The sequence below is a fragment of the Hemitrygon akajei genome, chromosome 11, assembly GCF_048418815.1.
Source record: "Hemitrygon akajei chromosome 11, sHemAka1.3, whole genome shotgun sequence".
NCBI lineage: Eukaryota > Metazoa > Chordata > Chondrichthyes > Myliobatiformes > Dasyatidae > Hemitrygon > Hemitrygon akajei.
In genome coordinates, this window is record NC_133134.1 from 52198911 (window position 1) to 52214056 (window position 15146).

Sequence of the window (15146 nt, forward strand, 5' to 3'; positions counted from 1 at the left end):
CCCTGGGGATGAGGGACTTCAATGTGGAGCAGCCAGGATTGTTTTTAGATGAGAGCAGGTTGAGGGAAAATTTCATAGAGGTGGCTCAAATGGAGTAATGCTAAAAGATCAAAACGGCATGCACATGGACACATAATTTAGGAGCAAGAGTAGGCCACTCGATTTCTCAAGTCTGCTACACATTTTCTAAGATCAGGGTTTATCTGATCGCCATCCCATCTTTGCGTTGAAGCTTCTCCCTTTTCACCCCCTTATTTATCAAGAATTTATATGGTTCTCTCTTAAAAGTTATCAAAAATGTTGGTTCCATCACAGGGAAAGACTGTTCCAAAGACTTGCAGCCCTTCAAGAGAAAAAGAAGTTCTATCTTAAAGGATGATCCTTTATTTTTAAACAGTGACCCTCATTCCAGATTCATTCACAAAATGATATGCCCTCTGAGTGTTCACACCAGCAAAATCTTTGGTTAGTATGGTCCCCTTACTGCATAAACTATTATTCACACTCACTGTCACTCCCTATAACTTAGAGCCTTTCATCCCAGGTACTGTATTGAAGGAAAATGTTGCATCTTGTGTAAATATCATTCCAGTCTCCCAAATTCCCAGTTCTGTCGATAATGCTACTTTCTACATCTCTCTTTTTCCTCAACTGCTTGTAACCTTCCACCATGATTGACATGATATTCAACCATGCCTGTTCTATTGTCCAAACCCACCTTCAGTTGTTGTGGTTCCACACTATGGAGCATCCACCATAATATCTGAATCCTCCTGCCTTATGCCTTCTCTAACAGCTCTTCCCCTCCCCTCCTCCTTAAAGTTATTGAAGGAACTGTTCCTTCCTGAATCTCTGATTCAGTCTTCCCTTTCATCTTCTGCTTCCTATGCACATGCAGGGCAATACCCATTTATCTCCAAGCATATCAGATGAAGGCAGGATTCACTTGCTCTTCAAATTGAGCATTCTACTGTTAGTGCTCACTCTGTGGTTTACATTACATTGGGAAATGCAGAGTGGGTGACATTTCAGCAGGAAACTTCAATCAGAGCACAAGCTCCACTCAGACTTCCAACTGGCTGTTACTTTACCTCTCAATTTCTCTCTGACACGTCTGTCTTTGTCCTCCTGCACTTTTTCAATGAAACTTAAGTAACAACACCCAATCTTCCTGCTAAGGCGGCATCACAGCCTGGTATGGAAACACCAATGCCTCTGAGCAGAAAGTCCGACAGAAAGTGGTGGATTTGGCTCAGTACATCACAGGTGAAGTTCTCCCACCCACTGAGCATATCTACTTGAATTATTATCATAGGAAAGCAGAATTCATCATCAGAGATCCCCACCACCCAGGTCATGCTCTCTTCTCACTGCTGCCATCAGGTAGAAGGTACAAGGGCCTCAGGACTTGCACCACCAGGTCCAAAAGGGGATAACTAAACTCAGCTTCACTTGCCCCATCATTGAATTGTTCCCACAACATGTAATCTCATTTTCAAGGACCCTTTATCTCTTTACCTCATGTTCTCGTTATTTATTGTTATTTATTTATATTTGCATTTGCACAGTTTGTTGCCTTCTGCACTCTGGCTGATCTTTCATTGATCCTGTTATTGTTACTATTCTATAGATTTGCTGAGTATGCCCACAGGAAAATTAATCTCAGGGTTGTATATGGTGACATATATGTACTTTGAAAACAAAATTTACTTTGAACATTGAATGGACTTCCAGACTGAACATTGAATTCAACACTTACAGATAATCAGCACATTTTTTATTGCTCATTTTCAATAATCATCATTTTGGGGGTAGTTTTATATTTTATTCATCTTCTGCTTCTCAAGCTCCAGATACTTTCTATTTTTCACCCAAGCCTTGACCACTCTTTCTCACCTGGCTCCATCACCACTTTGATCATTCATTCATTTCTATCCTCTCCCTTCACAGAGACCCCTCTCTGCCTCCTCCCCCATTCTCTGCACTCTGAAGCTTGTTTTATTTCCTAGTCCTCATAAATGATCAGCAACCTGAAACATTAATACTTTTTCGCTGCAACCCTCTGATCTTCCAAGTAATTTAAAATAGTTGTAGCTTCAGTCAACTCACTTCAACGGCAGGAATTCCCTGAAGTGTTTAATTTCCTTCAGAGACAGATATAGCTCGAACAGTGTCTCTGCAATTTGCTGGCTCATCATTGACCTCTCCTGTTCCATGGCTGCTCCCAGCTCCTCCATTATTGTCAAGACATCATCTGCAATCTGCGGGAGGCATCAAACAGCAAGCTTAGGAAATCAGTTCATGACTCAGCTAGAGACTAGGAAGCAGTTTGAAAAGAGCCAAGATTCTCAGGTGGTCCTGTGTCACTGTCTTGTGGGGTTCTGCCTCCTCAGTGGAGAAGGAGCCTACCAGAAACAGAAACTATTCTGATGGATTTAATAACATGATGATGACAGGAGGGAGGATAAGCATAAAGGGGAGTTGTATGACAGGACCAATGCTCTGATTCTGAATGCGTTAAGTTCTTATCAAGCCCAAGTTGTTCATTTGCAATGAACGGTAGCCATACTGAGTAGGTCCCATCCACTCATTGTGAGAGTCAGGCACACAGCTGTCCAAAATCATCCACCCATTCCGAAAAACCTAAATGAGGAGATGGGAGATGCTGTCAGGGTAATGCAAAGGTCATGGTGGAACAAATCTACACTGGGAGATCATCAAATGAGGTGTGTCATAGGAGGAATGTAATGCCTGGGCCTCAGTTTGCTGATGTTCACACATCGTCTCAATTTGGAAAAGTCTTTGGCTGCAGGTTGATCTTTCACAAATGGGGTGCTCAATCCTCACAATACAGGCTCACCAGCAAAGCCTCCGTGGTGGAGAAGGATGGGGCCAATGCTGAGAAACTCATTTGTGAAAAGGGGGGGGGGGGAACTTCCTCTCAGGGTATCTAAGGTTAGTCCCAATCTGTCCAATGGGGAGTTCACCTTCACACGGGGCTTACTCTATAATTCACTCACACCCATTGGGGGCTATCTCTGGGTGACTCTCACATGGAATGGGGGCTTACTTCACAGCAGATTCAGTCTCTGATATTCCCGGTATCCTTACCAGTTTCTCCAGCTGCTGGTAAGTCAAACTAAAGTACTCAATCTTCACAACACTAGAAACAGAAAGACATTCTTTTAAGTTTACAGGGAACAGTAGCTCAGTGCAGTTAAAACCCCTTAAGAAGTTCATCCACACATCTGTATGAACGTCTCTCTGGCATACCTCATTACCCCCTGACAAAGACTGAGGCATAATGTCAAGCTGGTAAAGCAGGATCGGCTCAGAGCAGGGCTCCAAGAACACAAGGAATTACTACCATGTGCAAAGGATGTCTCGTGACCGCGGCCTCACTGTCTCACCAAAGCCCGTCCAACCCCATCCTCCCCTCCTTCACCCACTCCAAACCCACCAAGGAATAAGAAAATAATCCACAATTAATCCAAAGAGGTTTTTAGATAAGCAACCCAAAGCAGAGGCACTGGATGATCTGGTGAATTACGTATCCTCAAATGGGACAGAGGTATTGCTACGGTGTATGTCTTGTAGTGGATTGGGGAAACTCTACCATGTACCTCACCCATACTGCAGTATAGTTTTACTTCACAGCACAGGTCAAGTACAAGATACAGTTTCCTCTATCCTTAATTTAATCTCATAAAGTAATTGAAATGCTATAAAAGAGAGAAATAAAGCTAAAATGCTTACCTCATAAATATTTTGCCGTAGAGTTTTTGTTTCTTGCGCAAATCTGTGCAAACGGTGTCAACCAACAAGACCAGAGCCCTCAGCTGAGCCTGATCTGACTGAAATTTAAAGTCAGTATTTTACAATGCAAGGAATCTTCCATTTCCACTTCACACCCCTCAAACCCAAATCACTCCAAAATCTCTCCCTCTAACCTGTTCTCTGCCCCAAGCACAGCTCACCCCCTAAATCCCAAAATGCCCCCATTCTGAACACAAATCATCCCCCAAAACTGAACCTGCAATCCACCCCAGACCCAGATTATTCCACAAACATACCTCACTCTTCTAAATGTAATTCAACCAATTCTGATGAATGATCATTTTTCTGAAACATTAACTCCATTTCTCTCTCCCCAGGTGATCCCCGACAGCTGAGTAGTTCTAGCATTCTCTAACATTATTTCAGAATTCCAACATGTCAGTTTTTATCTTTCCCTTTCACTAATACATCGCCCACTTAATACAAAACCCCTCACGGTCCCACAGGTAGGAGGCCTTTGGGCGGATCCACCTGGGTTCATGGTTTGTGGTGTAGTAACAAGCTCCATCACTGAAACAGCCATCCTTCCCCATCCTTCCCACAGTCTGAGCTCGTACAGCCAGGCTGATCATGACAATTTAAAAAAAAGATGCCGAAGCAGAAAATATGAAAAACTCAACAATGCAGGAAGTACTAAGCAGGTCAGGCTGCATCTGTGAGAAGATAAATGGCTTCTGACCATCCATCAAAAATAAGAAGTAAATTTCAAGTAGGTCCTGATGAATGATCATTCATCAAGCTGACCATGAGTTCATTAATAAATGAGGAAGACTGAGTATTCAGCAACAATGGACAACAGGGAGACTGAGTATTCAGCAACGATGGACAACAGGGAGACTGAGTATTCAGCAACAATGGACAACAGGGAGACTGAGTATTCAGCAACAATGGATAACAGGGAGACTGAGTATTCAGCAACAATGGACAACAGGGAGACTGAGTATTCAGCAACGATGTATAACAGAGAGACTGAGTATTCAGCAACAATGGACAACAGGGAGACTGAGTATTCAGCAACAATGGATAACAGGGAGACTGAGTATTCAGCAACGATGGACAACAGGGAGACTGAGTATTCAGCAACGATGTATAACAGAGAGACTGAGTATTCAGCAACAATGGACAACAGGGAGACTGAGTATTCAGCAACGATGTATAACAGAGAGACTGAGTATTCAGCAACAATGGACAACAGGGAGACTGAGTATTCAGCAACAATGGACAACAGGGAGACTGAGTATTCAGCAACAATGGACAACAGGGAGACTGAGTATTCAGCAACGATGTATAACAGAGAGACTGAGTATTCAGCAACAATGGACAACAGGGAGACTGAGTATTCAGCAACAATGGACAACAGGGAGACTGAGTATTCAGCAACAATGGACAACAGGGAGACTGAGTATTCAGCAACGATGTATAACAGAGAGACTGAGTATTCAGCAACAATGGACAACAGGGAGACTGAGTATTCAGCAACAATGGATAACAGAGAGATTGAGTATTCAGCAACAATGGATAACAGGGAGACTGAGTATTCAGCAACAATGGATAACAGGGAGACTGAGTATTCAGCAACAATGGACAACAGGGAGACTGAGTATTCAGCAACAATGGACAACAGGGAGACTGAGTATTCAGCAACGATGTATAACAGAGAGACTGAGTATTCAGCAACAATGGACAACAGGGAGACTGAGTATTCAGCAACAATGGATAACAGAGAGATTGAGTATTCAGCAACAATGGATAACAGGGAGACTGAGTATTCAGCAACAATGGATAACAGGGAGACTGAGTATTCAGCAACAATGGACAACAGGGAGACTGAGTATTCAGCAACGATGTATAACAGAGAGACTGAGTATTCAGCAACAATGGATAACAGAGAGACTGAGTATTCAGCAACAATGGATAACAGAGAGACTGAGTATTCAGCAACAATGGACAACAGGGAGACTGAGTATTCAGCAACAATGGACAACAGGGAGACTGAGTATTCAGCAACAATGGATAACAGGGAGACTGAGTATTCAGCAACAATAGATAACAGAGAGAGACTGAGTATTCAGCAACAATGGATAACAGAGAGATTGAGTATTCAGCAACGATGTATAACAGGGAGACTGAGTATTCAGCAACGATGTATAACAGGGAGACTGAGTATTCAGCAACAATGGACAACAGGGAGACTGAGTATTCAGCAACGATGTATAACAGGGAGACTGAGTATTCAGCAACAATGGACAACAGGCAGACTGAGTATTCAGCAACGATGTATAACAGAGAGACTGAGTATTCAGCAACAATGGACAACAGGGAGACTGAGTATTCAGCAACAATGGATAACAGAGAGACTGAGTATTCAGCAACAATGGATAACAGAGAGACTGAGTATTCAGCAACAATGGATAACAGAGAGACTGAGTATTCAGCAACAATGGACAACAGGGAGACTGAGTATTCAGCAACAATGGATAACAGAGAGACTGAGTATTCAGCAACAATGGACAACAGGGAGACTGAGTATTCAGCAATGATGTATAACAGGGAGACTGAGTATTCAGCAACAATGGACAACAGGGAGACTGAGTATTCAGCAACGATGTATAACAGAGAGACTGAGTATTCAGCAACAATGGATAACACAGAGACTGAGTATTCAGCAACAATGGACAACAGGGAGACTGAGTATTCAGCAACGATGTATAACAGAGAGAGACTGAGTATTCAGCAACGATGTATAACAGGGAGACTGAGTATTCAGCAACAATGGATAACAGAGAGACTTAGTATTCAGCAACAATGGATAACAGGGAGACTGAGTATTCAGCAACAATGGACAACAGGGAGACTGAGTATTCAGCAACAATGGACAACAGGGAGACTGAGTATTCAGCAACAATGGACAACAGGGAGACTGAGTATTCAGCAACGATGTATAACAGGGAGACTGAGTATTCAGCAACAATGGATAACAGAGAGACTGAGTATTCAGCAACAATGGATAACAGGGAGACTGAGTATTCAGCAACAATGGACAACAGGGAGACTGAGTATTCAGCAACAATGGACAACAGGGAGACTGAGTATTCAGCAACAATGTATAACAGAGAGACTGAGTATTCAGCAACGATGGATAACAGGGAGACTGAGTATTCAGCAACGATGTATAACAGGGAGACTGAGTATTCAGCAACGATGTATAACAGGGAGACTGAGTATTCAGCAACAATGGATAACAGAGAGACGGAGTATTCAGCAACAATGTATAACAGGGAGACTGAGTATTCAGCAACGATGGATAACAGGGAGACTGAGTATTCAGCAACGATGGATAACAGGGAGACTGAGTATTCAGCAACGATGTATAACAGGGAGACTGAGTATTCAGCAACAATGGATAACAGAGAGACGGAGTATTCAGCAACAATGTATAACAGGGAGACTGAGTATTCAGCAACGATGTATAACAGGGAGACTGAGTATTCAGCAACAATGGACAACAGGGAGACTGAGTATTCAGCAACGATGTATAACAGAGAGACTGAGTATTCAGCAACGATGTATAACAGGGAGACTGAGTATTCAGCAACGATGGATAACAGGGAGACTGAGTATTCAGCAACAATGGACAACAGGGAGACTGAGTATTCAGCAACAATGGATAACAGGGAGACTGAGTATTCAGCAACAATGGATAACAGGGAGACTGAGTATTCAGCAACAATGGACAACAGGGAGACTGAGTATTCAGCAACAATGGACAACAGGGAGACTGAGTATTCAGCAACAATGGATAACAGAGAGACTGAGTATTCAGCAACAATGGACAACAGGGAGATTGAGTATTCAGCAACAATGGATAACAGAGAGACTGAGTATTCAGCAACAATGGACAACAGGGAGACTGAGTATTCAGCAACGATGTATAACAGAGAGACTGAGTATTCTGCAACAATGGATAACAGAGAGAGACTGAGTATTCAGCAACAATGGACAACAGGGAGACTGAGTATTCAGCAACGATGTATAACAGAGAGACTGAGTATTCAGCAACAATGGATAACAGGGAGACTGAGTATTCAGCAACAATGGACAACAGGGAGACTGAGTATTCAGCAACAATGGACAACAGGGAGACTGAGTATTCAGCAACAATGGATAACAGGGAGACTGAGTATTCAGCAACAATGGATAACAGAGAGATTGAGTATTCAGCAACAATGGATAACAGGGAGACTGAGTATTCAGCAACGATGGACAACAGGGAGACTGAGTATTCAGCAACAATGGATAACAGGGAGACTGAGTATTCAGCAACAATGGATAACAGAGAGAGACTGAGTATTCAGCAACAATGGATAACAGGGAGACTGAGTATTCAGCAACAATGGACAACAGGGAGACTGAGTATTCAGCAACAATGGATAACAGAGAGACTGAGTATTCAGCAACAATGGACAACAGGGAGACTGAGTATTCAGCAACGATGTATAACAGGGAGACTGAGTATTCAGCAACAATGGACAACAGGGAGACTGAGTATTCAGCAACAATGGATAACAGGGAGACTGAGTATTCAGCAACAATGGATAACAGAGAGAGACTGAGTATTCAGCAACAATGTATAACAGAGAGACTGAGTATTCAGCAACGATGTATAACAGAGAGACTGAGTATTCAGCAACAATGGATAACAGGGAGAGACTGAGTATTCAGCAACAATGGATAACAGGGGGACTGAGTATTCAGCAACAATGGACAACAGAGAGACTGAGTATTCAGCAACAATGGACAACAGGGAGACTGAGTATTCAGCAACGATGTATAACAGAGAGACTGAGTATTCAGCAACAATGGATAACAGAGAGACTGAGTATTCAGCAACAATGGACAACAGGGAGACTGAGTATTCAGCAACAATGGACAACAGAGAGACTGAGTATTCAGCAACAATGGACAACAGAGAGACTTAGTATTCAGCAACAATGGATAACAGAGAGAGACTGAGTATTCAGCAACAATGGATAACAGAGAGACTTAGTATTCAGCAACAATGGATAACAGAGAGAGACTGAGTATTCAGCAACAATGTATAACAGAGAGACGGAGTATTCAGCAACAATGGATAACAGGGAGACTGAGTATTCAGCAACAATGGATAACAGAGAGACTTAGTATTCAGCAACAATGGATAACAGAGAGAGACTGAGTATTCAGCAACAATGGATAACAGGGAGACTGAGTATTCAGCAACAATGGATAACAGAGAGACTTAGTATTCAGCAACAATGGATAACAGAGAGAGACTGAGTATTCAGCAACAATGGATAACAGAGAGACTTAGTATTCAGCAACAATGGATAACAGAGAGAGACTGAGTATTCAGCAACAATGGACAACAGGGAGAGACTGAGTATTCAGCAACAATGGATAACAGAGAGACTGAGTATTCAGCAACAATGGATAACAGAGGGAGACTGAGTATTCAGCAACAATGGACAACAGGGAGACTGAGTATTCAGCAACAATGGATAACAGGGAGACTGAGTATTCAGCAACGATGGATAACAGGGAGACTGAGTATTCAGCAACAATGGATAACAGGGAGACTGAGTATTCAGCAACAATGTATAACAGAGAGATTGAGTATTCAGTAACAATGGACAACAGGGAGATTGAGTATTCAGCAACAATGGATAACAGAGAGAGACTGAGTATTCAGCAACAATGGATAACAGAGGGAGACTGAGTATTCAGCAACAATGGACAACAGGGAGACTGAGTATTCAGCAACAATGGATAACAGAGAGATTGAGTATTCAGCAACAATGGATAACAGGGAGACTGAGTATTCAGCAACGATGGACAACAGGGAGACTGAGTATTCAGCAACAATGGATAACAGGGAGACTGAGTATTCAGCAAAAATGGATAACAGAGAGAGACTGAGTATTCAGCAACAATGGACAACAGGGAGACTGAGTATTCAGCAACAATGGATAACAGAGAGACTGAGTATTCAGCAACAATGGACAACAGGGAGACTGAGTATTCAGCAACGATGTATAACAGGGAGACTGAGTATTCAGCAACAATGGACAACAGGGAGACTGAGTATTCAGCAACAATGGACAACAGGGAGACTGAGTATTCAGCAACGATGTATAACAGAGAGACTGAGTATTCAGCAACGATGTATAACAGAGAGACTGAGTATTCAGCCACGATGTATAACAGGGAGACTGAGTATTCAGCAACAATGGACAACAGGGAGACTGAGTATTCAGCAACAATGGATAACAGGGAGACTGAGTATTCAGCAACAATGGATAACAGAGAGAGACTGAGTATTCAGCAACAATGTATAACAGAGAGACTGAGTATTCAGCAACAATGTATAACAGAGAGACTGAGTATTCAGCAACAATGGATAACAGGGAGAGACTGAGTATTCAGCAACAATGGATAACAGGGAGACTGAGTATTCAGCAACAATGGACAACAGAGAGACTGAGTATTCAGCAACAATGGACAACAGGGAGACTGAGTATTCAGCAACGATGTATAACAGAGAGACTGAGTATTCAGCAACAATGGATAACAGAGAGACTGAGTATTCAGCAACAATGGACAACAGGGAGACTGAGTATTCAGCAACAATGGACAACAGAGAGACTGAGTATTCAGCAACAATGGACAACAGAGAGACTTAGTATTCAGCAACAATGGATAACAGAGAGAGACTGAGTATTCAGCAACAATGGATAACAGAGAGACTTAGTATTCAGCAACAATGGATAACAGAGAGAGACTGAGTATTCAGCAACAATGTATAACAGAGAGACGGAGTATTCAGCAACAATGGATAACAGGGAGACTGAGTATTCAGCAACAATGGATAACAGAGAGACTTAGTATTCAGCAACAATGGATAACAGAGAGAGACTGAGTATTCAGCAACAATGGATAACAGGGAGACTGAGTATTCAGCAACAATGGATAACAGAGAGACTTAGTATTCAGCAACAATGGATAACAGAGAGAGACTGAGTATTCAGCAACAATGGATAACAGAGAGACTTAGTATTCAGCAACAATGGATAACAGAGAGAGACTGAGTATTCAGCAACAATGGACAACAGGGAGAGACTGAGTATTCAGCAACAATGGATAACAGAGAGACTGAGTATTCAGCAACAATGGATAACAGAGGGAGACTGAGTATTCAGCAACAATGGACAACAGGGAGACTGAGTATTCAGCAACAATGGACAACAGGGAGACTGAGTATTCAGCAACAATGGATAACAGGGAGACTGAGTATTCAGCAACGATGGATAACAGGGAGACTGAGTATTCAGCAACAATGGATAACAGGGAGACTGAGTATTCAGCAACAATGTATAACAGAGAGATTGAGTATTCAGTAACAATGGACAACAGGGAGATTGAGTATTCAGCAACAATGGATAACAGAGAGAGACTGAGTATTCAGCAACAATGGATAACAGAGGGAGACTGAGTATTCAGCAACAATGGACAACAGGGAGACTGAGTATTCAGCAACAATGGATAACAGAGAGACTGAGTATTCAGTAACAATGGACAACAGGGAGATTGAGTATTCAGCAACAATGGATAACAGAGAGATTGAGTATTCAGCATCAATGGATAACAGCAAGATAATATGATATCTTGCATAACAGCATAATATGATAAGTTTTGATCTGCAATTTCAGAAGGATAAGGGCAGCTCGGAGGTGTCAGTGTTGCAGTTGAACAGGGGAGACTATGGAGCCATGAGGGAATTGCTGGCCAACGTTGACTGGACAGATATCCTAGCAGAAAAGACAGTGGAACAGCAATGGCAGGTATTCTTGGGAATAATGCACAAGGTGCAAAATCAGTTCATCCCCCGGAGAAGGAAGGATTTAAAGGGGGGAAAGGGGCCACAGTGGTTGACAAAGGAAGTCAGAGATTGCATAGTATTAAAAAAAAGTAAGTATGACGGAGCTAAGGTGAGTGGGAGGACAGATGATTGGGAAGTTTTTAAGGAACAACAGAACTTAACTAAAAAGGCAATACGGGGAGAAAAAATGATGTACGAACGCAAGCTAGCCAGGAATATAAAGGAGGATAGCAAAAGCTTTTTTAGGTATGTGAAGAGAAAGAAGATAGTTAAGAACAATGTTGGGCCCTTGAAGAATGAATTGGGTGAAATTGTTATGGGAAACAGAGAAATGGCAGAAGAATTTAATGAGTACTTTAGATCTGTCTTCACTAAGGAAGACACAAGCTATCTCCCTGATGTATGGATGGGCCAAGGACATAGGGTAACAGAGGAAATGAAACAGATTGACATTAGGAAGGAAACGGTGATGAGTAGACTGATGGGACTGAAGGCTGACAAATCCCCAGGTCCAGATGGTCTGCATCCTAGGGTACTAAAGGAGGTGCCCCTGGAAATTGCGGATGCATTGGTAATCATTTTCCAATGTTCCTTAGATTCAGGATCAGTTCCTGAGTATTGGAGAATGGCTAATGTTATCCCACTTTTTAAGAAAGGAGGGAGGGAGAAAACAGAGAACTATTGACCTGTCAGCCTGACATCGATGGTGGGAAGATGCTAGAGTCCATTATTAAAGATGAAATAGTGGCATATCTAGATAGCAGTGATAGGATTGGGCTGAGCCAGCATGGATTTACCAGGGGTAAATCATGCTTGACTAATCTGTTGGAGTTTTTCGAGGATGTAACCAAGAAGTTAGACGGGGGAGATCCAGTGGATGTAGTGCACCTCGATTTTCAGAAGGCATTTGATAAGGTCCCACATAGGAGATTGGTGGGTAATATCAAAGCTCATGGCATTGGGGGGAAGATATTGACACGGATAGAAAACTGGTTGGCAGATAGAAAGCAAAGGGTAATGGTGAATGGGTGTTTCTCGGAATGGAGGTGGTGACTAGTGGGGTGCCATAGGGCTCGGTATTGGGACCACAGCTGTTTACGATTTACATCAACGATTTAGATGAAGGCATTGAGAATAACATCAGCAAATTTGCTGATGATACTAAGCTGGGTGGCAGTGTGACATGTGATGAGGATGTTAGGAGAATTCAGGGTGACTTGGATAGGCTGGTTAGTGGGCAGATAATTGGCAGATGACGTTTAATGTGAATAAGTGTGAGGTTATCCACTTTGGGAGTAAGAACAGGAAGGCAGATTATTATCTGAACGGTGTAGAGTTAGGTAAGGGAGAAATACAAAGAGATCTAGGAGTCCTTGTTCATCAGTCACTGAAGGTGAATGAGCAAGTGCAGCAGGCAGTGAAGAGGGCTAATGGAATGTTGGCCTTTATTACAAAGGGAATTGAGTACAAGAGCAAGGAAATCCTCTTGCATTTGTACAGGGCCCTGGTGAGACCACACCTGGAGTATTGTGTACAGTTTTGGTCTCCAGGGTTAAGGAAGGACATCCTGGCTGTAGAGGAAGTGCAGCGTAGATTCACGAGCTTAATTCCTGGGATGTCTGGACTGTCTTACGCAGAGAGGTTAGAGAGACTGGGCTTGTACATGCTGGAATTAAGGAGATTGAGAGGGGATCTGATTGAAACATATAAGATTATTAAGGGATTGGACAAGATGGAGGCAGGAAATATGTTCAGATGCTGGGAGAGTCCAGTACCAGAGGGCATGGTTTGAAAATAAGGGGTAGAGTTAGGACAGAGTTAAGGAAAAACTTCTTCTCCCAGAGAGTTGTGGGGGTCTGGAATGCACTGCCTCGGAAGGCAGTGGAGGCCAATTCTCTGGATGCTTTCAAGAAGGAGCTAGATAGGTGTCTTATGGATAGGGGAATCAAGGGATATGGGGACAAGGCAGGAACCGGGTATTGATAGTAGATGATCAGACATGATCTCAAAATGGTGGTGCAGGCTCGAAGGGCCGAATGGTCTACTTCTGCACCTATTGTCTATTGTCTATAACAGGGAGACTGAGTATTCAGCAACAATGGATAACAGGGAGATTAAGTATTCAGCAACAATGGACAATAGGGAGAGTGAGTATTCAGCAACAATGGACTACAGAAAGAGAACAAGTATTCAAGTAGCAATGGACAGCAATGCCAAGTCACATTCCTGTGCTTTTACCCAGATTGTCGAATTCACATCAACATACCTTGGTTACTGGTTTGAAGCTCTCTTGCATTTTCTCATACCATTCAACTGTGGATTTCTATAAAATTAACACAGTGCCAATTACTACAGTGTTACTTTTCTCAGGGTTTCTTGATGCACGGTTGCAAATGCATTAGCTGCAGTTGTTGCACAATCTGGTGCAGCTATGTGTATTCTCAGTCTGACTGAAACTGCGTTCAGCTGACTGCAAGATACAACACACTTCCTACAACATATTCTCATCAACAATCTCTGTTGTCTTCCTTCTCACCTAAAAGAAGTTGAAAAATTGAGCTACTTGACAACTAACAGTATAAGAACTTTATCGTTCACTTCTTGGGTACATTCTCTCCCCCTCCCACAGAACCCACTGAAGAATGATATAGCACGTTATTTCATATAAAACCGTATTCAACTTTGACCGTCTGCCCTCGGCCCTTAGTTCTGATTAATTGCATGTTGTTGTGATTCTGGCTTCTCATCATCTTTGCAAACCAGATCATCAAAGGGTTCTTTGGCATCTTTCCCTCCGTGAGCTTCTGACATTTGCAGCTGTTATAGTCATGTCATAGCTCCAGAAGCCTCTCCAGTGGCACTTTATCAACAGCATTCTGCAAGAGGAGTTACTTAACATCTGATGGGTTCTTTCCTCATTCCCACTAACAACATGCAGGTGAGCTCGACTGCATCGTTACCTTGTAGATTGTGTCTGCATTTTCAAACTACTGACAGTGAAAGTCACACACTGTACCTTTACTCTCACAACCAGTTCCTCATGGAGCGACTTGTCGACAGGGCAGAGTACTTTGAAAGCCTCCATGGAGTGAATCTTCAGCAAGCACCTGAAAATATTGAAGGAGAATGGGTGAGAGAAGCATGGAGGGGTGGGGGTGGGGATCTTGAAAAAGAAAAGAGCTGGGATGGGGATAGACATAGGGGAATAGTATGAGAGAGGGAAAGAAATAAATGGAGAGAACGAGGTAGAAAGGTAATGAAACAGAGAGCTGGAGACAATGACAGCGAGAGAAAATCAGAGCGAGGAGAAGGCAAGGAAAGTGATGATAGATATTGAATCTGAACATCTACATTGTTCAGCTTTTCATGTTTATGCTGCTTAAAAGGGGTAAAC

General features: G+C 42.6%; 1 protein-coding gene across 2 annotated transcripts in view; it reads right to left on the reverse strand.

Annotated features, from left to right (window-relative positions):
• Positions 1-15146, reverse strand: part of baiap3 (BAI1 associated protein 3) — a 130789-nt gene that overhangs the window by 31157 nt on the left and 84486 nt on the right. For both annotated transcript variants that reach the window (XM_073060869.1, XM_073060870.1), the window contains exons 17-21: positions 14769-14859; positions 14019-14075; positions 3757-3854; positions 3112-3163; positions 2110-2261 (exon numbers count right to left, since the gene is read on the reverse strand). In XM_073060869.1, coding sequence (XP_072916970.1) covers positions 2110-2261; positions 3112-3163; positions 3757-3854; positions 14019-14075; positions 14769-14859 — 450 coding nt within the window. The remainder of the gene's footprint in view (positions 1-2109; positions 2262-3111; positions 3164-3756; positions 3855-14018; positions 14076-14768; positions 14860-15146) is intronic.